The sequence below is a fragment of the Lathamus discolor genome, chromosome 7 (genome assembly GCF_037157495.1).
Source record: "Lathamus discolor isolate bLatDis1 chromosome 7, bLatDis1.hap1, whole genome shotgun sequence".
NCBI lineage: Eukaryota > Metazoa > Chordata > Aves > Psittaciformes > Psittacidae > Lathamus > Lathamus discolor.
In genome coordinates, this window is record NC_088890.1 from 2,046,673 (window position 1) to 2,074,444 (window position 27,772).

At 52.0% G+C, this 27,772-nt stretch overlaps 1 protein-coding gene and 1 long non-coding RNA gene across 5 annotated transcripts in view; both read left to right on the forward strand.

The window, feature by feature from the left end:
- Positions 1-27,772, forward strand: part of LOC136018145 (uncharacterized) — a 360,185-nt gene that overhangs the window by 152,606 nt on the left and 179,807 nt on the right. The window lies entirely within an intron of this gene.
- On the forward strand, positions 2,759-26,512 carry CHST13 (carbohydrate sulfotransferase 13). 2 transcript variants are annotated; one of them, XM_065687110.1, is made up of 3 exons: positions 2,759-2,927; positions 22,769-22,845; positions 25,174-26,512. In XM_065687110.1, the coding sequence occupies exons 1-3, from the start codon at positions 2,834-2,836 to the stop codon at positions 26,017-26,019; spliced, it is 1,017 nt and encodes a 338-aa protein (XP_065543182.1). In that variant the 5' UTR covers positions 2,759-2,833; the 3' UTR covers positions 26,020-26,512. The 2 variants fall into 2 exon arrangements, with proteins under 2 accessions (XP_065543182.1, XP_065543181.1); XM_065687109.1 differs by having other exon boundaries at positions 2,761-2,927; positions 22,766-22,845.

Genomic DNA, 27,772 nt, shown 5'->3' on the forward strand with positions numbered 1-27,772 from the left:
AGCAGGGAGGGAATCAGGCGTGCACTGCATCAAAGGCGCAGCATCTTTCCGCAGGCAAAAGCACTCCCTCTTCAGCTACAAGTCAGATGCAGTTTCCAGCCCTTGGTAGTAACAATTTTCCTCCCTGCTGTGTCATTAATACCTTTTGACCATTACTTTTGGTTATTAATATTGCCTTTACAGTCATAAATAGCTCCAGCCACAGTCTGAGCCCCAGGGTTCAGGCACTGTGCAGACAGGGAGCAGGATGGCCCTTCCAGTGGTGCCTGGGGAGGAAGAGAGTGGCTTCTCCAATGCACGCTGAATCTGGTGATTCCCTTAGAAACAGGCTTGGGATAAGTTTGGGAGTCTGAAAGCTTAAGTTTAAGCCTGTGCTCGTCTATGCTTTCTTCTCTGTAAGCACCAGCCACTGTTGTCTGCTTTATGGGCCGGGGTTGCTCTTTCTTTCCTTTATGGTGGGGCTGCAGGGGAAGAGGGATGGTACAAACCATCAGCATGTGGGACCAGGAGGGTTCTCAGACACATAGAAACAGACAATAGCAAAGGTCTGACCTCTGGGCAGCTGGTGCCATTGCCACTACACAGCTCTTACCATAATGTGAATGCTCCATCCCTGGCAGTGTTCAAGGCCAGGTTGGATGAAGCCTTGGGTGGGATGGTTTAGTGTGAGGTGTCCCTGCCCATGGCAGGGGGGTTCGAACTGGATGATCTTGAGGTCCTTTCCAACCCACACTATTCTATGATTCTATGATAATGTACCTCTTCCCCCTTGAGAATGTGTTTGTCCTAAACAAGGTTTATTTGCAGCTGAACCCACCCAGGAATCGTATGAAATCTCCATGGGGTGCTGCCCCTTCCACCCCCATGGATCTGAACAGCAGTTCACCTTGGATGGCTGGAAGACCAGCCCTGCATACCTGATGTGATCCCAGATGGCCCCGGCCCTGCCCTGCGGGTATGAAATACAGACAGCAGTCAGCAGGACTCAACAGGTCAGTGTCTGACTTCCAGCTGGGATGTTTTACTGTGTTTTCTTTAAAGGGATGTCCAACTATGGGTGAAGTTTGGTCACTTTCACTGCTTGTATTTCTTCAGCTGAACCCAGGGAAGTTGGGCTAAAGGAACGTCCTGGGTTCCCACTGCACAGACTGGATATGCCTTCAGTTTCTGAACCTCGCTCTGTTCCCTTGAGAGGTTAAAAGACAGCAGCGCCAGATGTTCCTTTTGCTGTAGTGGACACAAAGAGAACAGCTCTGGTCTCTTCTAATGGTGACAAAACCCTTCAGGTTTATTCCCCTCTGAGGCTGCTGGAATCCTCTTCAGAAACAAACATAAAGGGAGGTCTCACTTTATAGTGATGTAATCCAGGGTAATGCCTGTAAGGAGATACCAAAATGCAGTTGTACACATCAGTCCCTCCTCCCCACCTGGACTCAGCCCCTTGTCCCTGGGGTCTCTCAGCCCATCTCTGCACGTAAGGCAGATCCCAGCTCTTGGCACACTTGCCAAGGGGGCCAGAATTGCTGCATTACTTGCAATAGGGAGCGACCTGCCTGTGCAGAGCCGTTCCCAGCCAGCAGCACTGCCTGTGGCAGAGGTTACAGTCCCTCCCTGTGGATATCAGACAGTTGCGGGGCTCAGGAGCTGAGGTTATCTTTCAGCTGGTTACTGCAGACACTGGTGTGTCCTTGCAAGGAGCTGTATCAAGGTCTCAGTGGTGGTCTCATTTACATTGCCCCTCTCTAGGCCATCCAACAGGGACGACTTTTCCTCTGGTCTAGTGGCAAGTGTCCCTGCCTGTGGATGGGGGTTTGAACTAGGCAAGCTTTAAGGCCCCTTCCAACCCAAACCATTCTATGATGTTAAAGAGCTCTGTAATTTCACGGTCACAGCTCAGCTTGGCCTTCAAGACACTGCTCAGGTTCTTATTTTGTTCCAGCTTCCTTCACTGCAATGAATTCCTCTTCCTGGTTTACTCCGCCTTAAACAAGGGCAGAATGAAGCCCACCATGGCCACACATCTGGACTTTCTTGTCATTCTTAGAGGCTCCTCCTTGAGTTGTTCTCTCTTTCTAAAAGCTAAGTGTTCCAGGGATGAAGAGAGCAGCAGTGATTGACTGGTGTCAGTGGGATCCCAGCTCCCAGCCTGGCATCCTCATGTGCCAAGTGGCCTGTGAGTACATCTTGAGTGTATTCTACACAGGTGGGTCAACAGCATTGCTGCTGTTTCAAAACTGGGGCAACAGAAGGCTGAGAGCTTGTTTCCCCTGCAATTACAGAGCCTGGGGGTTAGAGGACGTGGTGAGAGCGCTCTGTGCTCCCGCTTCCCCAAACCATGGGTAGATTGGGAGAAAATGATTCTTCTTATAACTTTATGTAACTAACCTTCAATAAAACTTTATTGCTTGAGACAGAACTAGGCAGAAGGGGTTCTTGCTTTCGGCTAAAAGACTGCAGTGCCGGGGGGGCAGCCCAGAACACAAAGAAGAGGTCTATCGGTGTTATTTTAAGCCCAAGAAACTTTGCGATGCTTGCGAAACGCTGAGAGAAGTCCCCAGGAAGCTCCGGCGCCCGCCAGCACATCCGTAACTCTCTCTTCTCCCGTTCGAACCCTACCACGGCCGTTCGGTGGGAAGCGCGGACCCGGCACCGGGCAGGGAAACGCCGCCGGTCCCGGTCCCGGTCCCGGTCCGCATCCCCATCCCCATCCCCATCCTGCATGGGGCGAAGTTCCCGTCCCCGCGGCTGATCCGCGGCGCGCTCACTTCCTGCCTCTGCGGGGCGGGGCGCGGGGCTGGCGGGCCCTGTCCGCGGGGCGCTGCGCGGCCGCGGGATGCGGCGGAGCCGGGCGCCGCGGATGGCGCTGGCCGCCGGGCTCGGCTCCTTCCTGCTGGGCGTCTTGTACTTCCAGAGCAGCTTCCACCCAGGTGGGTCCGCCGCGGAGGGGGCTGCGGGAGCACGGGCAGCGCTGAGCCGGCTCCGGCCGTCACCGCGGGGTCGGGGCGAGCCGGTGCGGTCCAGCGGGAGCGACCCACGGGGGAGCCGGAGTTCGGGTGATCCGGTGAAGTCGGCTCGTTTCGGGGCTGGGAGTGTTTGCTGGCGGCGCGGGGCCGGTGCCGTCTGCAGCGATTCGTGTTGCATTGTTAAAGCAAACTTCACTGCCGTGCCCGTCCCGTCCGGTGAGAGCGGGGCACGAATGCTCCCGAGGCTGCGCCGGGTTAGGGTAGGGAAGAGCTGTTCTGTTCCATGAGTGCCACTAAAATTCGTGGGGAATCCGGTTGATTTGCTCAAGGGACTTTACTGCGTGCTCTTAGAAACATCTTCCACACTGGGAAACGATTCTGAGCTACAGTATAAACAGTTCTGTTCTAGAGGTTCTATTTCCCTGCCTGCTTTCTGCTCTCTGGGGGAAATTGGCTCCTCTTCCCCTAAGAGACGTTATTGGGTAATGCCTGTAGTTTTAACAATGTACTAACGTTTTGTGCTTACAGCAGCAATCCATCAATGGGGCCTTTAAAGTTCCACCTTAAAAGTCCCATGGCTGATTTGCCTGAAATGTTAGATTTTATCAGGGGGAACTAAATGAAAGTGATTTTCCTTTTATAGGGGCTGCTCCATCACTTAAATGTGTTTCCTTTCCTAAAAATAGATATAGCCTTAACTTGTTGGCTGAATAAGATTGAAAAGCAGTTAGGTTTGGGCAAGCATTTGGTATTTGTAGGAGAGCATGTGAAGTCTGTCAAATGAATTTAGTAATCCCGGCAGAGCACAGTCAATGCTGTATTCTGTAGTAACTCTGTTTTAGAGTAATGATACGTGCATCTTACTTTAGTATTGGGACTCTATCAAGTGCAGCACCGAGTCGGCTCTGATCTCCAGGGCTCCTGATGGGGGGATGGTTGTGTTTTACCTTGGTTTGCTTTCTAATATTTGACTGGAAAATGTGGCTCTTTTCAGGACTCTGCTCTTCAGATAGAGACTTCTGTGTGTCTGAGTCAGCAGAACTTTCTGTGCTGAGCTGACTTTAATCCTTTGGGTGATCTCAGCACTGTTTCATGCCATTCCCATCAGGTCAGAGAAAGCAGGTGACGGTAATGGCATCTCATCGGGGGTTTAGGGGTTGGAACGACCCCTTGAGAAGCACCAGATGAGGCTCTAGGAGATGCAGCACCCTTAATGAGCTGCAGATCTCTTCACCTGGGGCAGTGTGATTGCTAAAGGTGCTGTAGATGGCCACAGGCCTGGGATAGGACCCTCAGGTGGTGTTTGTCTGCAGTGGCAGCCCATTTGCGAGGGTGGGGAGCACATTAGAGGTGAATTCGAGTGATGCCCTTTAAAACCCTGTTATTTTCTAGCCACAGTTAGTTGTCTCCCTGGTTCCAGCCTTCATTTTTGTGTCGTTTCTTTCCCTTATTATTTTCCACTTCACAGTTTTCCCTTTCCTCTTCAGTCCTGTGTAAAACTCGCACTAACAGAGGAAAGGTCACTGCCATAAACAGAAAAGGAGCAAGGGAAAAATGCTGCTTTTCTTTTTACCCCAAAGGAAAGCAAAACTGAGACTAATTACTTGAAGTTTCGAAGTTACAAGTCGCAATAATAGGTGAACGGTTTGCAGGAAAAAATGTCATCTTTAAAGGGATGGTTGCCTGGAGGTCCTTTGGAGTTCTGGTTATCCGGTGTCATTTGCTTTCTGTACAATAATGAAGAAATATGCTAGGAGAAGCAGCAGTGCTGTGAGTTTCCCCATGGAACAGTCAGATCTTTTCTCTGTCTTTAGCAGGCTTCAGCACGTTGACTTGGCCACCCATGATCTGTTACGTACAATGCGCTGTATTAATTGCTAACATAGTTGAACCGTCGGGTGACCAGGACAAGGAAAACGACATGGGAAGAAAGATGGAGTAACCAGAAACCTTTAAGTATTGAGAGTGCAAAGGGCTCGCTCAGCTCAGGGAGCAGGAAAATGGGAGGAAAATGGGAAGAAAACTGCTCCGCTTGCATTTCCCACTTGTAGCTCCACTGGGGCAGCCGTGCGCTGGGAGCGGTTTGCATTGAGCTCCGTGGCTGCGCTGAAATAAGGGTTTCTTGTTCTGCCTTAGGAACACCCACACTCCAGTGTGTGCTGAAATAGCTCAATGCCACCGAGTTGGTTATTTTGGTGCTGGATGTGCTTATATTGGAGTCAGTAGCAGAATCCCCCGTTGTCCCTCTCCCGGAGGCTGAAGTGGGCTCCGTGGGCTTGCCAACCTCAGGAGGAGAGGTGGGTGCTCCTGAGAGATAGCATCACATAGAATCATAGACTCAACTAGGTTGGAAAAGGCTTTTAAGATCAAGTCCAACTTGTGTGTTCATGTGCTGGAGGATGTATCCCTTCATATCCCTGGCTGTTTTATGTTGGCTTTCCTTGCTGCTGGCTGTACCAGGGAGCAGACACGGGCTGTAGTCCTTGCTCCCCCCCATCCATGGGGTTTCCTGCTCACTTTAGGTTGGTGATAACCTGTCTGTCCTGTTGGCCTTCAGCTCTCTCACTCCAGGCTTACAGCCTGTGTGACAGGGCATGCTCTACTTCCTCTTGTTTCCAGCTTGTTCCAGCACCAAATCACCTTCTCCAGTAAGAAAGAAGGAAACCCCCTCCATCTCAACATGCTGCTTTATTTCTGCTCCAGTTCTGTCCGACTGCCCCATCCAACTGTTGCTTCTTACATCTCTTTAGCAGCACGTAGCATGTATCACAGGCAGGAAACTGTGCCTCACTGTTTTAGTGTGGTTAGCAGCCTTTTGATGTGCCAAGATGGATGTAGAAGATACCCATTGCCACCACTCTTTGGGATGGTTTCCTGTTCCCCAGCCCGGCATCTCCCAGCACAAGCAGGTCCTGGAGAAGCTCTTGCTTCTGATAATTGCAAATGCAGCCTGTCAGGTTTTCTAAGCTGTGGTTGCTCTTGTGAACTCTGGGTCAGCTCCATCCTTGTGCCTAAAGATTTGTCCCTTCGGGGGGACAAATAATTACAGATGTAGAGTTAGTAAGTGATTTGATTGAGGTCTCTCAACCTATAAATGCACCTATACATTGCCTGAACAGAGATACTGACACTTAGATGTTAGCAGACCCTTACAAAGCAGGGATTTTTTTCCTAGACAGGAAAGAGTCTATTTTAGACCTCAGTTCCTTCCCATTGTTTAAAGGTATTTTGAGGCTGAAATTCAGGCGCTGCCTTGGGACATGAGCATGGTTCACCCAGTCAAGGCTTTCTGAGACCAGGTTGTATTTGCAGGGGGCTGATGCATGTCCTCACCCATCCAGATAACGCTGCCTTCACCCTGGGCAGTGCTGCAAGAGGAGCAGGGATGTGGAATCTAAGATGTGCTCTGAGATGGTTTTGGTTTTAATTCTTTGGTTTGTTTGCTTTTGTAATGGGGCTCTTTTGCCCAGCTCAGGCTCCCGGTCATGGCGCTGGGATGCCTGGGATGCAGGAGGAGCCTGTGCTCAAAGGACATGCATGTTTGTCAGCCAAGGTGTTGGGTAAAGCGAGCTAGAAAGCTGTGTTTGAAGAAGACATGAAATGCTGTAGCTGTGACCTGCTGTGGTAGAAGAATCTGCCTGTTCCAATGCTGAGGGCAGGGTAGTAATGAAGCCCATCTGCTCCTGAGAGCCAGGCTTTGGATGAGGAATGCTTTCTCTAGTCCTTCTTGGCTTCATACGGCTTCTGATAATCTCTGATCTGTGGGAGAGAGTTGGGAGGAGGAAGGAGGGCACTTGGCACACCCAGAGTTAACGCTGTGCCTGCAGAAGAGGCTTAACATTTCAGTGGCTCTTCCAGGTGGATCCAGCCTTCGCATCCCTCCAGCATCCCTCTGGCTGTTTCTCTCTGGCAGCACATTCCACCTGCACTGTCTGCTTTGTCCCCATTCCCCAAACCCTTTTTTATCCTGCAAAAAGGACTCCACAAAAACATCTTCTGGGAGCAATAAGTCCTTTGCCTGTGTAGGTGCAGGAAGGACCTTGTGGTGCTCATCAGCCAGGGAGATGAGTGCTCACAGAGTGGCCAGGGCACTCCTGGGTTTATTACATGCTGGAGTTTCTTTCTTGGTCCTTGCATCCCGAAAACATGCAAATGGAGAGCCTGAAACCCTCCGTCTTAATCCCAGTGCAAATACAGCTGTCCTAAGCACGACTCCTATCAGGAGCCAAGAAACCACAAAGGCATTAGGTGCTTAACTCCCATTACTCCCCTTTGGAGCTGAGTACCCAAAGAAGAGCTTAACTCCCCAAATACCTCTGTGGGGCCAAAGGGGGGATGTTTCACATTAAGGCTTTGAGGAACAGCTGGGCAAAGGCCCAAAACTTTCCTTGTTAAAGGCAGTTAAAGAATGTTAGTGGTCTGAGAGGGAGGGAGCATCTCACCCAGTAGCGCTGGGATGAGCATCACCATGCCTAGCTCCTGCTTGCACTGACGCTGACAACAAGGACAAATGGAGTTACCTTAAGACCTGGGCATAAATCCCCCCCCTTCCCCCCCCCCCCCCCCAATAAAATCTTTCATACATGGAGGGCCTGATGTCCATGGAGAGTTGAACCCAGAATTCCCAGCCTGTGTGGTCCAGTTCGGGCCAGTCTGCTCTCTTCCATACAGGTACACTGCTGTAAGCAGGGACACTCTTGTCTCTGCAGCTTTGGGACAAGTCTATATTCAACTGTAAGCCCTCTGCTATTTCCTCGCTGTTTCACATGGATCTATTAGTTTTTCCCTTCTTCAAATACAGCTGTCCCTTTGGCAGTAAAATCCTTCCATCAGGGGTGGCCGGCAGGAGGTATTGCTAGATGCACCCTACGCATGCTGCTGCCCTATGCGGATGTCCCTCTTCCCTGATGCTCCTCTCCAGATGCCTTGTTTCAGAGCTGGTTCTCATGATTTATTCTGGCTAGTCCAGTTTTCACTCTGTTTCAGGTTTGCACCCATGTAATTCCAGTAAATGATCCAGTAAAATCAGCTGTAGAGCTCAAATAAATAGGGTTCAATCCCCAAATGTCTCCTCTGCAGCCCGGACTCTCTCTGTTCTCCATCTCCCAATTGCCTGTGACTTCCACTGGGAAGCCAAAATCTCAGTCTAAATCAAAGCCCTACATGGGCAAAGGTGGGATGAAAGAGTTGCTCTGTATCCCAGGAGCTGGGTGGCCGCTGCTCAGATAAACTCCTCTTTTCTGCATGCCCTCCGTAGGAGATCACCCAGCGTAGGAGGTAGCGCTGGAACATGTGGTTTGATTTTGTTTCTCTTACAGCTTTAATGAGCCAGGGAGCAAAGGCGATGCTTCATTTATTGTGTTGGAAGGGGAGTGTGATGCTCCGAGGGGGCACACAGAGGACATGGGAACAGGGAAGGGAAGGGGAGCCAAGGGACTCGGGTGTGAGGAGTGGCTCTGTGCGACTCGGGTCCTGTGCGGGAGTGATTAACCCAGCTTTGCATGGAGCCAGCAAGCCAAGGAGGCCTGGTAGCCAGATGCAGTGGTTAATATCCACAACTGACACCCCTCATTTAACAACCCCCAGATTCCTGCTCCCCTCTTGCTGGGCTGAATCTGGCAGAGCACAGCAGTGCCCTGCAGCGCGCTGTGAGTCTGAGCCCTGCAGACAGCGCAGGGATTGCGAAAAGCAAACAGACCACAGTGCCCCTGCTCACACACTGCCCTCAGGCAGCGAAATGCGTCTCGGGGTCAGCCCCAGGCTGTGACTTGTCCTGCCTAAAGAATGGACTTTCAGTGTGAGAAGTGTGCGCTTGCAGCCCAAAAGCCAACGGTATCCTGGGCTGCATCAAGAGGAGCGTGACCAGCAGGGCGAAGGAGGTGATCCTGCCCCTCTGCTCTGCTCTTGTGAGACCTCACCTGGAGCATTGTGTGCAGTTCTGGTGTCCTCAACATAAAAAGGACATGGAACTGCTGGAACAAGTCCAGAGGAGGCCACGAGGATGATCAGGGGCTGGAGCACCTCCCGTATGAAGACAGGCTGAGGAAGTTGGGGCTGTTCAGCCTGGAGAAGAGAAGGCTGCGTGGAGACCTCATAGCAGCCTTCCAGTCTCTGAAGGGGCCTATAGGGATGCTGGGGAGGGACTCTTCATCAGGGACTGTAGTGACAGGACAAGGGGTAACGGGTTCAAACTTAAACAGGGGAAGTTTAGACTGGATCTAAGGAGGAAATTCTTTCCTGTGAGGGTGGTGAGGCACTGGAATGGGTTGCCCAGGGAGGTTGTGAGTGCTCCATCCCTGGCAGTGTTGAAGGCCAGGTTGGGCAGAGCCTTGTGTGGGATGGTTTAGTGTGAGGTGTCCCTGCCCATGGCAGGGGGGTTGGAGCTGGATGATCTTGAGGTCCTTTCCAACCCTAACCATTCTGTGATTCGAAGTTGATGATGGGCTGGGATCAGGATCCACGCCATGCCATTGGAGATCCGACTTGATCCTGGTGCTGTCCTGCTGCCCGCCCAGCCTGGCAGGACCACTCGATGTGGCCACATCTTTATGCTGGTGGGCAGGTTACTGTGAGGGAAGCAAAGCTCTCCCCCAGCACAGAAATGAGCAGGTTTCTCTTTTCCCACTCCCTCTGCAGCCCCCATGGCTGGGGTGAATATCCTTCTGAATACCCTTCCCTTATAACCCGTTTCAGTTCCCTCCTTTTGAAGGCTCAGAGGGAAAGATCTGCCTGAATTTCGATGGGCCAGATCCTTGCCTTGGAGAAGGAATTCAAAATCTGTTCATCTTGCTCAAATCCATGCCTTCAGCTTGCAGTGATGGCACCGAGCAGGTTTAGCTTCAGGGCACAGAGGTGCCCAGCCTTGAGCCAGCCAGGTTGGGAATTCCTGCAGCCTGACTTGCCTGGTCCTGCTTCCCCCTGAGCATTTAATGTTTGGACGAGCTTTGATTAGATAAACAGTTGTTAATTTATGGGCAGACAGGCTGATGGGAACTTGCCTGGGAAGAGCTGGGACTTGGTGTTCCCTGGGAGAAGGAAGCGGTGCTTCTCATCGCTGGTTAGTGCTGCAGCAGCTCTTGGGTTCGGCAGCGACATCCGCATCGAGATGGCTCATCACCATGCCCCCGTGCAGGAAAGCCTGGCCACGTAACCCACATCCTTTGGCAGCTCTGTTTGGTAGTAGAAATGGTTGAGAACCTGGTTTTGAGCGTGTGAGTGCATGTGGATTCGGTGTCTGCCTACTTTTGCTGTCTGCGCAGTCTCTGGTCCTTCCTGACCTAGAGCTGGGTTCCCCAGGCACCAGCCATTCCCAGCCTCTGCTTTGCCTCTACCCTGTGAGTGATGCTCCCTGATGCCCTGGAGCGATGGGAGACAAATGCAGTCAGTGTTCCCAGTGATGCTGCTCTGTCTGATCACTGTCACCAAGCCCTCATGATGATGTGTCATAGGTTTGAGCAGCCTGGTGGTGTGAGGTGTCCCTACCCATGGCAGTGGGGTTGGAACCAGGTGATTTTAAGGTCCTTTCCAACCCTAACTAATCTGTGATGTAAGGTGGCTCTATCACTGCAATGGCTCCAGTGGCAGGTCAGCAAGGCTTTAGCCTGGGCACATCAGATGAGTCACTCTGCTCATGGTACATGAGCATGGAGGTGTGCCATGGAATGTTCTGGACCTTCACAGCATAGAGCATGGCATGGCGTGTGGGTCCCTTGTCACCTGTGGGACAGAGGGATGCTGAGGCCGTGAGTGCTGGCCTCTTGTCACAACACTGCTTAGAGCTTATTCTTCTTTGTAAATGCTACTTGATTAACAGCCCTCCATCTCCTGGCTGCTCTCCCGGCCTTTCCAGGGATCAGACAGTGGGTTTGAGTGGTCTGCCCTGGAATGCTGCTCTCCCTGTGGATTTGCAGCCTCACCACTAGGAAACCTGATCCAGGCCTGCTCTCGGGCCAGATATTGCTTCACTGACCTTGCATGAAGATGGGTGATGTTGACATGAGGTTCAAAGGTGATGTTTGTGTGGATCTGCTGGCTGTGGGTGCCTCCAGGGCTGGCTCCCCTGTTCCAAGGGCTCTCTTCAATGCAGGGCCTGGGAAGTAAGCACAGATCAGTTGGAGGTCAGCAATTCCCCATCCCCACTCTTACTGTGATGCCCTGCGGGCTCTGCTCCCTCCCTTGGCCATAGGGAGCATCTCTGCATGGTCCTGTTCCTTCATGGTGCGAGCAGGCGGCGAGTTGAGTCCTGCACACGTCTGCAGCGCCGGGCTGCTCCGTCTGGCAATGGTGCAGGGTAGCACACTCACTGCTGGGGCTCTTCCAAGTTTCTTCTGGCAGTATTGGAGGGATTGATTTCCTTTAGTTTAATAGGATCAGCAGACTCAGGCATTGTGAGCCTCAAACAATGCTGGGGGAGTTCTGTTTCAGATGCCCATGAACAGCTACTGCTGCATGTAGGTGCAGGACCCCCAGTTCCCTTCTTCCTGAGGTGTCCATTGCTCATTCCCTGTAAAGAGATGTCTTCAGAGCATCTGCTGCTCTCTCCCATTCTCAAGGCTTCACAGACAACAGGGAGGCAAATCCAACAACCACTCGGGCAAGCTGCTACCAGTGATGCTGGATCCATTGCGTCCCAGTGCTGCAGTGACCCTGGAGATGCTTGTATCACGCTAAACGTGCTGGCTGGGGAGACAGGGCTCTTTGGTGGCCTCCCACTATTAAATGCAGCAGAAGGAGGCTGTGTGCTGAGAGGTTATGTGCTGGAGATGGTTCTCCCTAGTCTCTAGGAAGATGTATTAGCTCCTGGCCTTCTTTACAAGCTCATGCACTGTAAAGCCTCTTGGCGTGTATCTTGTGGCAACGTCTCCCAGGTTAACAACCCGCTGTCGTTTAGAAAGGCAGGACACAGCCCCTCAGCTGCCCAGAGCATGGTGAGAGCCATGGAGCAGAGCCGGTGTGTGCAGGGCGCTGCCTTGGGAAGGGTTTGCTGAGTGCGCATTTCTTCCTCGATCTGTTCATTGAGGCTTCCATCAATTACGGAGCTGACAAGATGGCTTGAAGCAGATTAAGCAATCACGTCCTGGAGCCATGCGATGTTAGACTCCTTTTTCCTGTGTGTGTGCAGGTAACCTGTGCGCTGAGGGCGTCTGCTGAAGCAGACCTGATTGCAGGCAGGTCCTGAGCAAGTCCTGGTCCCCCAGCACATGGCCTCAGCTGAGCAGAAGGTATGAGGCTGGTGCAGATGGTCTCTTGGCTTGGTAGATCCATACTGCTCTCTGAGCCCACAAGCTCTCTGCAGCAGCGGCTTGCCTGAGCCTGTCCTGGTGATGGGAGCTGCAGAGGTACAGACAGCACCGCACTGTGCAGGGAGATGCTGGGTCTCTGGTCCAGTATCACCAGTTGAAAGTCATCCCCTGTGTATCCCAGCTGGAATCTCTGCTTTGGCACTGCCAGCACAAGCCCTTCTGCTGCAATTCCTGCTGAGCAGCAGACGGGAAAGGAGGAGTTTATTGACAAGGAATGGAAATGCTGGCGGGTCAGGCTCGCATTATATATGCTGGCAGCCAGCTGGGGCCAGGAGAGCGACAGGCATAATGGGGAGGAGAAATTGCTCTTGGAAAGCTTCTGGCGTGGCTCGTAGGAGGAATTAACCATTTGAAAGCATGAAGTTGCAGGGTACTTGGGCACAGATGTCTTATTTGCTCGCGGAGGGCAGTATTCCTGCTGGATACTGGGAATTCTGTTTCCTATAAAGATCTTAATCACAGTGCCTGTGACAGCAGAGAACTGGGCACGCTGCCCCAGCAGAATATATCCCCCCACCTCAGATGCTTGTGATCCTTCTATTAAACCCTCCTGACACCTGGCTCAGGCTGGTACTAGGTGAGCAGAGCCTCCTGCCATTGAGGAGACAGGAGGGTGTAGGAAGAAGCACTGGATGGAGTGTCCGGAGTGTCCAGACCAGCTGCTGTTGGCTCTGCTCCCCACAGATGATGCCTTTGGCAGGTCTCTTGAAGCAGCTGGATTCTTTCTGTCCCTTTCTGCATGATTTATTGTGAGCTAACCCCATAGCTGTCAGCCTTTTCCATCACTTGATTAACAGTTTCCCTGGATGATCCTTGACTCAAGTTGTCTAAATTGGGATTGAAAAGCCTTCCTTGAAAAACAAGAGCCTGAGATGTCTCTGGGTATGGCTGGTGATGCTGTGGTGGTCCAAGAGGTGCCATTAGTGAGAAGTGAGGAAAAATTAGCTTCAGAAACAAAGGCTGTGTGAGAAAGCAGGAGTCAAGAGAGGAAAGAGCTTTCACGAGGCTTTAGAGAAAACAAGGAGCTTCCGTATGGAATTTTAGTGTCTTCCTAATGGCATTGGCAGAACCTCCCGGCTCATCAGGAGTGATGCTCAAATGGTTTTAAAGCACATCCAGCAGACAGATCTCAGAATCACAGTCGCTTCTGGAACCAGCGACTGCCAGTCCCTACAGCCTGCACTCCCTGAACAGGAGGCTGCAGCCTGGGTAGAGCAGGGATGTCAGGTTCAGGAGTCTATTCTAGGCAGTTGGTAGAGGCTGGAGCTGCCTCCTGTTAGAGGGAGGGGGAAAAGAGGAACAAAAGTAGTTGGGATAATGGTTATTTTCCTTCCTGGTGCGTGAGACACGCAGCAGGAATCTGAACTAGCGCAGGATGTGCAGACCCCATCTCATGGCAGGAGTTTCATGTTCTTTTTGTGGCAGCTTAAAACAGTACTGACAACACCCCCCAGACCTCCCAGCGCCTCTGTGGCTGCTGTCGGAGCAGTTTGTGCAGCATATGGAGGATGGAGCTGGCTGCAGACCCATCACCGCTAACCCAGCGTTCGCTGCAGCACGCTGAGCTCGCGCTGCAAATACTCTGTGGGCTGGGTTTGGCATCCAGGCACGAGAAGCAAAACACACACAGGAGCCCATTGTCCCTTCTGACACGTAAGTGTCCCCGCAGCCTGGTGGGATGTGTCCATTGTAGGGTGCTGGTGGGGCTGCAGTCAGGGTGACGCTGGCTTGCACACCTCGGATGGTGAAAGCCAGCACCGTGCCCTCTGGTTCCTGATGGATCTGTAAGAGGATTCATAGAAGTGGACCATGGAGGTGACGTTGTCGGCAGTGCTCGCCATGGTTCTTTGGAGAGCGTTCAGCAGAGATCCCTCTTTCTTAGTGGTTTGGAGAAAAACCAAAATAGCTCCGAATGCTGGACCGCTGCCCCGCTCCCATCTCGCATCCCCCATGGTGCTGAATGGGACACGCAGGCTGTGATGTGGCAGCGGTTGGCCTCACCTCGTGTCCTGTTTCCAGCCATGGTGTGTGCCAAAGGCTCTGCAAACCCTGAGGAGTGAATCATAGACCTTAGGCAGAAGCTCTTCCCTGTGAGGGTGCTGAGGCGCTGGCACAGGGTGCCCAGAGAAGCTGTGGCTGCCCCATCCCTGGCAGTGCTCAAGGCCAGGTTGGACACAGGGGCTTGGAGCAAGCTGCTCCAGTGGAAGGGGTCCCTGCCCGTGGCAGGGGTTGGGACTGGATGAGCTTCAATCCAAACCAGGCTGGGATTCTATGGTTTAATACACTTGAGGCTCCTGGGCTGCCCATACCTGTTTGCCCTCAGACTCGTGTGCTCGAGGGCCACGGGCTGTGAGTGATTTTCACTTTGTGGATGGTGTAAGTGCACCAGTGTCAGGCAGAGAGAGCTCCATCCCTCAGTGCAGCATGCCGGAGGCACTGCCATCCTGTGAGCCATGGCACAGGGCCCCAGGCAGCAGATGACTGTGCAGACATCAGGGATCTCACAGACATCAGGCATCTCATGCACAGATAAAGGCAGGTGTACTTGGATGTTTGGTCCTACTTCAGTTCCCGAGGCCATGCATTTCCACCCCAGACATTCCCCACAACCTCTGGCAGGCTCAGCCGTTCCCTGTCTGGCTGGAATGAGAGCAGGACGTGTACTCATCCCACCCATCACTTTCCATAAAGAATAGCTTAGGACATTCATCCACACCCTGCATTAACATTTCCTGAAGGCATCACACTCCTTTGCCCAGCTCTTGCCCATGGACCACTGCCTTCCAGCCGTGCACATCCCGAGAAGAGGGAATGGTTTTTCCCATTAAAGGAGGTGCGGTCGGTCCAATTATCCCATGTGAAACAGTGACTCATTGTCCCCTCTTCACAGTGTGGCTCTTGGCTGGAGGGAGACGGTCCTTAGTGCCAGGGAGCCTGGCTGCTGTTACCATGCAGTGGTGCCACACAGTCCTGGGGCTCCGGAGAAGCTGCAAGGAGGTGGTTGTAGACCTTGTGATGGTGCCCAATACCTTGAGATCTCTGTGTGCTTAGCAACTGTGTGGTTTGGGGCTGGAAATGCTGCAGGAGGGCTTGCCCAGGGGATAGTATCTGTGGAGCATGTGCATTTGGTGGAAGGAGGTTGGAAAATGCTCCTTTCCCTCTTATCTGAGAGGTTTGTACAGCAGGGCTTCCTTAGGAGTGAGAAGTGCCACCTTAGGTCATTACCTGTGATGCCTCTTATTAGGAACATGGCTGGAAAGGAGGTACTGGGGGTTCTTCATCAGCAGAAACACGGGCTGACAATGAGAGCTGGGGATGGGGTGTCCCATCACCTTTCAGGAGCCGTCTGTGGCTGCTTGGAGTTGGCCTTAAGTAGGTTCCCAGAAAGCCAAAAGAGTCCTTTGGGGAAAAGGGGAGGAAGGTCTGTGCGATAGTGGCTGGTAGGGCTCCTCAACTGGCAGGAGTGGACCATTGTGCAGCCTTCATCCCTCTTCTTCTCCCTCTTCTCACCCTGAAATGGTACTTTAGCACAGCAGCTAAACCATCACTTTTAGGTGACCCTGGTGCGTGTGGTGCTGCAAAACCACCATCTCCTGTATGGAAGTATGTGTGGGGTCATCCATCCGAGCTGATGGGCGAAAAGCCTGTCGTGCCTGGGCTGTTCTCTGTGTAAACCTCCTCATAGGCACATCCTGTCTTGCCCTGCTCAGGTTTGCCTCCAAGCTGCTTTTATCTGTGGCTTTTCCCTTAGCTTTGTGGGTAGCCTCTTTGCAACACATCCCTGTTTATCCCTCTGCAGTTTCTAAGTGCTGGAAGGTGGAAGGGGGGGTGATGGTGAGTGAGTTACTCGGTTTGGCTGTTTCAGAAGGGCTGGGGGGGATGGTAGGTGATATGTAGCGGTGGAAAAAAGCCTGAGCTAAGCTTTCAAGCATCCCCGTGCTGCTGGGACTGGGTTCTGTCTGATCCAGCCAAGTTCAACTCACTTGGTTGGCTTAATTTCTGCTGGATGAAACGGCGTTAAGTCAGGACCACATGAACCACCAATTGGAGCATTCTCCCGATGAGGAGCACTCCTGTCTATGGGCATGATGCTGTACTCGTCTCATTCAGCAGGACCTCTAAACAAGGAGCCAAAGGTCCCAATGATCTGTTGCTCAGCCCCAAAGCAAGCACAGGGATGTGTTTTAGAGCCCATCATGTCCTGTGGGTGCCACTGGGGAAGTGCCTTTTGCAGACGCATAGCAGTGGTCTCGTAATGGTAAAAGCAATGGAATACTCTTCATTAAACCCTTTGATGGACAAGCAGTTGAGCTTCAGACTCGGGTGTGTGTTTTACTCCCCATCCCTGTGAGAACAGGTATATTTGGGTTGTCTGTGTCTTTGGGGTGTGTGACACCAGTGACAGTGGCCAAGCTGCTGTGATGCTTCTTGTGAGAGGTGGCTCCTGGCTGGAGACGGAGATGAATAACAATGGTGACATCCATGTGGTGGCTGTGCTTGAAAATGGAGTTGTATGGCCCAACTACCTGGAGGCAGTTTCTGAGCCTGAAGGTTGGGATGCAGTGCTGGTGAGAGAAGAACTTACTCAGTGGTTTCAGAGGGGCAGTTGAACTTCCAGGTCCTATGTTGATGCCTGGGGGTTGTGCTCAGCTGGTGACATGGAGGGATTCCATTAAATCACTTGGTGGCTTTGCAGGGGACAGGGATGTGCCTGCCTGCAGACCTGCCCCAGGAGCTGGTTGTGTCTGAAGGCACAAAGCTGAAGGGTGCATTTAAGCAAATCAAGCATGTGGCTGTTGGATTCCTTTTCCTTTCTACCGTTTCATGTTTCCTATATCCCTGGCTTTTTAGATGCAGTACAAATGAGCAGTCACAGGATTCCGAGTTGATCGGATTGCCTCTTTGCTGAAGCCAAAAGTTTGCATTCCCAGCTCAAAACCTTACCGTAAGAGTGAAAATAGGGATGGGTGCTGGTTTTAACTCCCAGAGGTGCTTCCTTAGCTCTGAGGTGTGTGAATGACAGTATTACCATGCTGTTTCACAGCTGAATGCAGCATGCAGGGTAGCAAGCGGTCACAGATTTGAGCATCTCCATCAAAGAGAGGTCACTTCAGCAGTGTTAAGTCAGAGGGCCTGGAGTTTGCTGTGGGATTGTGGTCCTTGTTTTGCAGAGTAGTTCTCTATAAGACAAACCAACCCAACAAGCAGCCCTTGTGCTTATGTGGAAGTGAACAAATGTGTTCACCAGTACGAGCCCGAGCAGGAAAGCCAGAGCTTCCTAGAATGAAACCACTTCCTTGGGGCCAGCACTGCTCAACCCAATAGCTCTGAGCCTTCCAAGCAGGGCTTTCTTTTCCTTCTTGGATGCTAAAATTGAGATTTGGACCGATTCAGCAGCCAGTGGCTGCAGCAAGGGCTTGGCTTTGAGTAACTCTCTTAAATGAGATGGCAGGATCCTCTCCGTGTCTCTTGGGTGCAGTTATTTTAACAGCGAGGAGCCTGAGGCTGCGTTTCTGCAGTCAGGGATGAGTGAGGCATCGCTGCTATGACTGGAGCACTTGCTCATTGCCATTGCAGGTGCTGGAGAGGTGTCAGTGCTGTCTGGAACAGCTCACTGCTGTGTCCACAGAGATCCAGGTCCTCATTTCTGGCTCTTTCAGTGACGGATCCCTTTACACTATAGAGCTCTGGTTGTTGCTTCCCCTTTTGGTAAAGAGCAGTCATACTGTTCTTATTTGTTTCTCACTGGTAACTCTTCTTTCTCTTCTTCCTGCTGCATGCATGCCACGTGTGCCAGGCAGCCAATTCATGCCACTGATACCTTTTCCTATGTTCAGGTCCAGAATCCATCACAAACATGAATCCATCACAAACCCATCACAAATGTGAAGCCATCACAAAGCCATCACAAACGTGAATCCATCACAACCCCGTCACAAATGTGAAACCATCACAAACCCATCACAAATGCGAATCCATCGCAAATGTGATGGTTTCACATCCCACTCCCCCAAGTTCAGAGGGAGGTTTTGGTCTGAGATAGAGCATCCCCTTCCCAGTGGGGCTGCAGTGGGAGCTGAGTCTTCCTGCAGCCCAAGCAGGCAGGAGTCCCAGTCACCCGCAGGGAGCTGCAGGCTGTCATTATCACTCAGCCGCATCATTTTGGGTGAGCAGGCACCACAATTTGCTGTTCTCTTTTTTTAGGTTTTGTGCAGACACAACAGGAAGCGAAGCCGGGGCTGTGAGACAGCAGCGGGGTCAGGATGAGCTGCTTGGGGCCCCTGGGTGCATTTTCATGGGTGCTGCCCCTTCACTTATCTTGGCTGGAGACCACTGAGTCTCCAGGTTTTAACCCTCTCCAGTGTTTCATACTGGAGACCACAAGTGGAGCTTTTGGCTCCTCATGGCTGCAGGGTCCAGCCTGGAAAATGCCTGAAAGCTCCATCCTCCAGCCCAGAAGGAGTTGGGATTCCTCCTGCTGCATCTCAGCCAGACTCCCACAGAGCTGGGGTTTCCAAACCTCTTCCGAGTTGGCACTTGAGTCAGGGCATGAAGATGTTCTGCATGTGAAACGCTTCCCATCCCTCTCTGCTGGCCTGTTCCCAAGGGACTACCCCATTCTGGCTCAGCACACACATCCATGGGGAGCAAGTCCTGGGATTGTCTGATTTGCCCCACAGCTCTTGTCATCAGCTCTGGGTCTGCCTTGGTGCCAGGAGAGCAGAGCTCTCCGTGCTGCAGGTGAGGGGTACCAGTGCTATGGGTGATAGTATTGATGTCTTTTTGCTTCCATGGCAAATACCTGGTATGTTTCAGGACTTCATTTGCCCTTTTATATGACTGGCAGCTGATAGCCCGGAACTGATGCACACTTCCAGCGGCAAAGTAGCAGCAACTGCTGAATTCCAACATTGTGACATTAAACTCTATTGAATGTCCACTCCCCTGGTCCAGGAAAAAGCTTGAGTTTCCCTGTTTGGTGTCTATCTCTCCCTGCCGTGGCTGCCTTTCTCAATGCTTTGGCCATCATCAGTTCCTTCTATTTCTATATCAACTCATTACTCCAAAGTAAAACATCAGAGGTGGTTTACTGGAAGTCTGCCTTCTGCCCAGCATTTCCCATGTGAACACCGCCTGCTTTCCAGTTGCTTGCATCCCTTAGAGTTCGCCTTTTAAACCTCATCTCCTCTGCCTGAAGTACCTATTTCCTGTGGGCTGCTGTATCCCATGCATTATATCTGGTGAACATCTACCACGTGAGCTTGATCTATGGGAACGGCTTATTTTGCTCACAGATGAGGTTGCACGGGGATGAGCTGCGCTTTGCCAACGCCGTGGTGATTTTATCCCCCCATCCACTTGCACCCACGTCTTCTCCTTGTTTTCCTTCCTCCAGACTGTTTTCCAAAGCCGTGGTAATGCTGATGTCAGCCTGGCAGGCTTGTTGCTGCCTGAGCCCTGTCTCCAAGCCAAGCTCTTCAGTTCAGGCACTGTGGTTGCAGAGAACCTCCCTCCGTAACAAAGAGTCTCTGCAGCCAAACCAGCAAATCCTTTCTCTGGTGCTTCCAGAAGGCTGGAATGGGCATGAGCCAGGCTTTGCTTCGCCTCACACATGTCTGGCTGTCTTTGCAATCAGCCAGTACAGCTAAAGGTTCACTTTAGCCTTTTCCAAAGAGAGCTGGTGAGTCACCGGAACATGGATCCTGCTGTAGTGTCGGTGTCACCCCACTGCAGAATAGCTTTGGGATTGATGGGGCAGGTCTGTGCTATAGGGGGAAAGGAGGGAGGGAGCACGTTGCCTTTTTAAGCTCTGAAGGAAAGACTGGGAGCACTTGTAGCACAGGAGACCCTAAAATAGGCCTGAGCTCCCTTTCAGGCTCATCTTCAGTGATTTCTCATCAATGTCGCTGCCTCAGCAGGGGGGTTTTTGGTCACTTGCTCTGCACCATCCTTATTTCCTTACCTCATCCTTTGAGGACGCAAAGGACAAAGGGGATATTTCCTTTTTCAAAACGTTTTGGATTTGGGTCATGGACAGACACTGTCCTGCTACTCGTGATCCAAGTGGTGATCCAGCAGTTGCTAAGGGCTGATGTTTTCTCCTCCTCAGAAACTCAATATATCTTGGCTAAGTGATATCCCTGCTTTCGGATGCAATTGTGGCAATGCTCCATTTCCATGGATTACCACTGCATGTGGTGGAATCTGCGAACCTCAGCAACAAGCTGTAAAGTCCGGGGGAAAGCCAGGATGCAAATATCTTGGCAGCTCCCCCATGATGGGAGATCCTGTTGTACTCAGGGCAGTGGTGCCAAAATGCAGCACCAACCATTCATTTGCGCAGATGATACTTCCTCCTCAACACTACCATATCTTTCAGTATTCCTCGGCCTTCCTAAGCTTCTTGGAGTCCCAGGAGCATGTCAGGGGTGGGTAAGCCAGTGGCACGGAGAATGGGGTGAGTGACTTGCTTTCAGAATGAATGACTGAAAGAAGAGGGATGTGTATTGCCCATCTGCCCCATCAGATGGTTTGGGGATGCTCTGTGCACAGGCAGCCTGTCTCCAGTCTCCATTCAAGCACACATCCCTGCCTGTAGGTGTCTGTAGGTATCTGACCCCTGCAGAGGATGGATGCTTTGGTCCCACCACACATTGGCTGTTGCCCTCCACATGCTGCGCACGGATGCATCTGCTGCGTCCCGCTGTGCTCCTCATGCCTGGTTTTCTCCTTGGGATGCTGGGTGCAGCGTGAACAGACAGTTTCTGAGGAGGGGGGAGGCTTCCCTGCAGTTGGAGCCTATGAAAACCTGCTTTTGGGGCAGAAAGGTTTGGGACGTGCCTGCGGCAGGGATGGTGTCATTGCTTTGGATGACAGATGCAGTGAGTGTGGAGCACTGGTGTCCTCCCCTGCCAGCTCCGGCTCCTCCAGCCACACAGGAGCATCCTGGTGGCGTGGTTTTGCCTGTTTTGCTTTCTCTTCCCCTTTTTCCTCCCGGCAGCCTGTAACAGCGCGAGCACAGCGGGATCCCAAGGGGGTTGCTCCTATCTGGAGAACGCGCCTTGTTCCCTGCCAGCTCTTGCACTGGGGAAAGGCTGGAGGAGATCCATCTTGCAGCGTTTCTGCTGGGGCTGTTGGCAAGAGACATGCGGAGTGCAGCAGGTTCCGGCCAGGCTTGTTCCTCTGCCTCAGCAGCACTAAAAGGTGCAGCCCGGAGCAATCAGAGCATGGATCTGACCTGCCCAACCTCTGCTCGCTCTGTTCCTTAACTGCAGATGTGCTTTTTGCTCATCCTAAGGAGCCTCCAGCCGAGCCAGCCCGCTCCATCCCTGCAATAGAATGGTTTGTGTTGGAACGGGCATTAAAGCCCATCCAGTTACAACCCCCTGCCGCGGGCAGGGTCCCCTTCCACTGGAGCAGCTTGCTCCAAGCCCCTGTGTCCAACCTGGCCTTGAGCACTGCCAGGGATGGGGCAGCCACAGCTTCTCTGGGCACCCTGTGCCAGCGCCTCAGCACCCTCATAGGGAAGAACTTGTGCCTTGTATCTAACCTGAACTTCCCCTGTTTAAGTATAAACCCATTCCCCCTTGTCCTATCGATCTGTCCATGTCTTACACCCTTGTCCATGACCTGACTCTGCACCAGACTCTGAAGCCTTTCCTGGGATGGCATTTCCCTGCATCCCAGCGCAGCGCCAGCAAGAGCAATTTGCATTTCTAGGAGCTTCAGGTCAGTGTGAACCAGCCAGGGTTTGTTATGTCCTTCTTAAGAAAGGTTCTGGTTGATATAAACCAAATGCCTCCACTTTGCTTTACTAAATATAGGAGAAGCGTCTGCTGCGCTGCAGGGCTTGCAGACAGCGGGGTCACGCTCTTAAACTAAACAGGAGTTTATCAGCCCCAACAAGGAATGGGACTCGGGTTCAGTGCTCTCTGCTTGCAGATTGGAGCTGCAGTGAGTTAAGTTTTCAAGGTCCATCTCATTCCCTGTCATTTGCAGAAGGCTGAGCCTGGAAGTGTGAAACAGGGCACCTCTGGGACGAGCATCTTGCGTACGTTGGGTCTTGCGCTTATCTTTCGTTAGCACAGATGCTGTTTCACCCTCCTGTGGGGTAACTGATAGAGGGGATTGAGGAAGAACCCGAACCTTTGTGTTGAGTCACATCTCGATCAGTGCAGTGCTGCAGGAAGTGTCATTTCCCACAAGCACACAAGCATACAGGCGCTGTTGATGAAATCTGGTGAGGTCAGGCCATCATTTCCCCCTAATTACAGCTCCAGAAATGAAGGATGTTTAGCTTAGACCCTGGTGACTTTGTGCTTTTGGAGCAGTTTTCACTTAAAGCAAAATACAACACATGAAAATGAAGATGGGATTTGGATTTTTCCTTGTGGTTATTTAGGTTCCAAAGATGCCATTTGGGGCTTGTAGAACAAATGAGCTTCTCTCTGGTGGTGGCCAATGAACTAAAAGATCTGATTTTTCTCTCTCCTTTTCCAGCAGAAGATGGGCTTATGGGATCAACCTGGCAGGGGAAAGCTGGTCGCAGCCCACTCCAGGCCCTCTATGAGAGTGACCAGGTAAGGGAGAGGATGGGTGAAGAAGGAGTGGAGTGCTGGGGGTTGATGCTTTCTTCCACCCCTCCAGTGTATAGGCCTCTGACTACCTCATGATCCCCATGGCTGGACCTCTGGCCATGTCCATAGGGAAAGATCACACTGCTTTGGAGTAATTGTTGATAATGAACATGGCTCTGGGGCAGATGGTTTCATTACTGGTGGGCTGAGCTGGGCAGACCTGGGAGGTTTCAGCATCTGAGACTTTCAAAGCCACCTCTGGGCCATCATGGCAGGGCGAGAGCATCATTACTGCATTTCTCAGCTAATAATGGGTAGATACTAGTAGGTTGAGTCCTATATATATGTACACACATGTATATGCATATATATATATTTAAAGCTGGACCCAGCCATGAGGGGTTTATAATCCTGGGCTGTCTCAGCCCTATCACCTTGACCTGTGCCAGCCACACTTGCTGAAGAAGGGGCAGCCAGGCACAGTCTGTGCAGGGGAGTGTTCCCTTCCAGGTTGGCTTAGTGGGTCCCTGCCTATGCAAGGATCTGCTGTAGGACAAGCCACAGTCAGTGCTTGGCCTCCTTTCCATACATGATGCTTTGTGTTACTGTCTAAGTTGATGCTTTTATGTCTATAAGCAGCCAAATTAACATTTTCTCTGGGAAAAAGGGCAAGCGTGGACTTCCTTGGCTGCGATGCTGACAATCCCTAATGCTACTGGAATGTCCTGATGTTACTTCCGTAAAAGTGATAGTTAATTTCTCTGGCTTTTAAAGAGAAGGAAATGATGGGAGCAATTTTGCTCTGAAAGGACTGCAAGACTTGCACTTACTCCTGTGGGAGGCTGTTGAGAAGTAGTCACATTTCTTTGTTGCCATGCCTGCAGACAGTGTCTGTCTGTCTCTGATCCAACAGTCTTGAATTACGGAATTAGGGGGAAAAAATCACATTATTAGAACGCCTCCTTATTTCTTTAACACTTGCAAAGGGCGGTTCCAATGATAAAGGGTGATGGACCATTGGTTCTTGTCCAAAATGAGCAAGCAAAAGATGTTTCTATGGGAAGGATTGGCTGTGCTGCAGGGAGGTGAACCATGAGGATGCCTCTTCAACTATGCTGCTATGTGTTGTTTCTTCTTCATATCCAAGTAGCCAACAGTGTCAAAGTCATGTCTTGATAGCAGTTATTGTCCATTAACCTGCATTTCCTCCAACTGAACCTTTTCCCTTATCATCTCCTTTTTGGAAGGAGCAGGGATGGGAGGCTTTCTCCTGCCCCTGACTCAGGTTACTGCCTGTGAGGTTCCTGGAGAAAGTGGTGACTAAAGTGACCTGGACAAAGTTATTTCTTTTGTGGGAATGAGGTCCATAATCCAACAATCCATCCCTTGCAGGAGGAGCTGTTGTCATGTTGCCACATGGGGATCATTGCATTGCATTAGAGCAACATCTCCATGGGGTCAGAGCGGCCCCCGGGGTAGGAAACAGGTGGTGAAGCTGTTTGTGGTTGTGGTTGAGGCTGTTGGAGGTTTCCAGTGGTGATCTCAAGGCTAAATGTGAAATCTGCCGCCCCTCGTGAGCAAGATGGGGAAGGAGCGGGCAGGAGGAGGAGGAGGAGGGGACCTTCCCCGTCGGAGTTCCTGGAAATAGTTTACTTCCCCAGATGTTCTAATGATGTTTTGGGAGTTTTGATGAAAACCATGACAGGAAAGGTCACGTCCCCATATCTGGAGGGGGGAAGTCAATGCAGCAGCTGCCAGGCCTTGATGTAAAGGCCAGATGGGATAAAGAAAAAGGACCATGTGTGGACTCCTCATCCCTGTGCACAAAGGAGACTGTGGCCAGCACTGAGGCATTGGACTGGCCCATATGGAAGAAACCTGAACCACTCAGGAAGGGCCCCACCATCATCTCCAGCAGCACCTCTATTATGCCCTGCCACCCCACCTTACCTCCCAGTGTTAGCCCAGTATGTGGGGGATGCTGTAACAAATATTCCCTTTATTGACTCTCTGCACTACCCATTCTTCCCTCACCCCCTTTAACTTGTCTCCTCATCACATTCTTTCTTTTGCCCCCAGCATGTCCGAGGCTTAAATGCACCAAATCAAGCTGCGTTCAAAGTCAACACCATCCCCCAAAATCCCACATGGGTGATTGCCAAACCCAGGAAAGGGGATGGAATGGGGACAGTCACGGGCCAAGTCTTGTGTGTAGGGCACGATCAACATAGAATCATAGAGCAGTTTGGGTTGGAAAGGACCTTATGTTCATCTAGTTCCACCCCCCTTGCCATGGCCAAGCTGGTGACCATCTCTTTCTTCCCCCCCTAGTTTGAGCAGTCGTCGCTGCAGGCAGTCCACCAGCAGAGACGGGAGCTGCTGAGCAACATCTGCAACCGCTACACCCGCAAGCGGCGTCTCCTGCGCCCGGATGACCTGCGGCACTTGGTGGTGGATGACACACACGGGCTCCTCTACTGCTACGTGCCCAAAGTGGCCTGCACGAACTGGAAGCGGGTGATGATGGTCCTGACGGGGCAAGGCAAGTACCGGGACCCGCTGGAAATCCCTGCCAACGAGGCGCACGTCTCGTCCAACCTGCGCACCCTCTCCGAGTACAGCATCCCCGAGATCAACCACCGCCTGCGCAGCTACCTCAAGTTCCTCTTTGTGCGGGAGCCCTTCGAGCGCCTGGTCTCGGCGTACCGCAACAAGTTCACCCGCAGCTACAACACGGCCTTCCACAAGCGCTACGGCACCAAGATCATCCGGCGGCACCGGCAGGAGCCCAGCGATGCGGCGCTGGAGCGCGGCGACGATGTGCGCTTCGAGGAGTTCGTCTATTACCTGCTGGACCCACGGACGCAGCGGGAGGAGCCCTTCAATGAGCACTGGGAGCGGGTGCACTCGCTCTGCCACCCCTGCATCGTCCACTACGATGTGGTGGGCAAGTATGAGACCTTGGCTGAAGATGCCAACTACATCCTCCAGCTGGTCGGGGCCGACACGAGCATCAAGTTCCCGTCTTCATCCAAGACCACCAGGACGACGGATGACATGACGGCTCAGTTCTTCCAGGACATTAGCCCTTTCTACCAAAGGAGACTCTTTAATTTATACAAGATGGACTATTTGCTCTTCAACTACTCCATCCCCTCCTACCTCCGCATCCGATGAGGCAGGGACCGGGGGGAGAGGTGAGGGAGAGCTGGGTAACTCTCATCTTGCCACAGTTCCTCTCCTCCCACCCTGTGCTGATCTCTTGGTTGACTTCCTCCCTATGCCCTCTCCATTATGGTCTCCTGATCCTGATGGTCTCCACATCCTGATGCCATGTTCATGCATGGTTTGGAGGGAAGACATCTCTCAAAACACTGGGGCTGGAGCTTTTCCTTCCCTTTCGCTCCACCCTTCATCATCTCCAGGGGATGGTGGTGGGACCGGACCTTGCTGGATGGGAGGGCTTGCCTTGGCTGGGGACTTTCTTTTAGCTAAGAGACTCCTCTGTAGCTCCAAGTCTTGGGAAGGCTCCTTTTTTTGGGCAGGATCCCTTGAGGTCTTTCCCCTCCTCACTGGGCTGTGTGGGGCGGACATGGCATCTCGGGAAGGGCAGGGTGGACTGTGTCAGAGACTTGCATAGCTCCTGAAATAAAGCAATAATTTAATGTCAGTTTTACCCTCTCATTTAAAATGGCTCCCATCTTTTCTTTTTGGCCTTATTCTCCTCTATCCTCCCCCAGCTTCCTACTGGGAAAGGCAGTGCTGTGTTACTGCGACCACGCATTTCTCCCCGACAAAGCCTGGAGGGCTTTTTTTGTTCCTTTCCTTCCACATGGGATGTAAAATACTCCAAGCAGAGAGAGGAGCAGGTTTGCAGCAGGTAGGTGCTGATAGAGACACGGTGCTGTCTCCTGAACAACAGTGGGGCACTCCTTGCTTCTGTGTGAGTGTGAGGCTGGATTTCTGCTCAAATCCAATAATCATAGAATCATAGAATCATAGAACAGTTCAGGTTGGAAAGGACCTCAAGATCATCCAGTTCCAACCCCCTGCCATGGGCAGGGACACCTCACACTAAACCATCCCACCCAAGGCTTCATCCAACCTGGCCTTGAACACTGCCAGGGATGGAGCACTCACAACCTCCCTGGGCAACCCATTCCAGTGCCTCAGCACCCTCACAGGAAAGAATTTCCTCCTTAGATCCAATCTAAACTTCCTCTAAGTTTTAACCTGTTACCCCTTGTCCTGTCACTACAGTCCCTGACAAAGAGTCCCTCCCCAGCATCCCTATAGGCCCCCTTCAGGTACTGGAAGGCTGCTCTGAGGTCTCCACGCAGCCTTCTCTTCTCCAGGCTGAACAGCCCCAACTTCCTCAGCCTGTCTTCATACGGGAGGTGCTCCAGCCCCTGATCATCCTCGTGGCCTCCTCTGGACTTGTTCCAGCAGTTCCATGTCTCCCTGTTTTTTAAGAGCAGGTGATGGGTGTTTTGCAGAGCTGTATGTGCAGTACATGTGCAGTGTCTGCTCAGTGAGATCATGTCATCCACAGTGTTCTCCCGTGGCTATGCAGCTCATTGCCTGTCCCCATACATATCCAGGGCCTCCCACATGGCCCTTGGTGACCACATTGCACTGGGGGTGATGGAACAGGGGACATTATGAAGTGAGGAGGCTCATAAAAGTGAGTTACAAAGTGCTTTGGGAAGCACTGTGCTGGGATGCGGGAGATTGCTGTGGTGATGGAAAGGTGATGCTGGATTGGGAAGGCCAGAACAGAGCGCATCTGTGTGCGTGCACACACATGTCTTTGTGTGAGAATACAAATGGGGCAGGGACACCTAGAGGAAAACTCCCCTTTGCCAGGACAATCATTCCTTGAGGAAGGAATGGGGAGGAGGGGCGAAACACAAAAGAAAATGACAAACAC

What these genes read in the sequence shown, in the direction of transcription:
- CHST13 (XM_065687109.1), top strand. Translation starts at nt 2,834, where the DNA reads ATGCGGCGGAGCCGGGCGCCGCGGATGGCGCTGGCCGCCGGGCTCGGC. An exon ending in CCAGAGCAGCTTCCACCCAG is followed by an intron (nt 2,928 to 22,765) that starts GTGGGTCCGCCG and finishes CTCCTTTTCCAG; the next exon opens with CAGAAGATGGGCTTATGGGA. An exon ending in CCCTCTATGAGAGTGACCAG is followed by an intron (nt 22,846 to 25,173) that starts GTAAGGGAGAGG and finishes TTCCCCCCCTAG; the next exon opens with TTTGAGCAGTCGTCGCTGCA.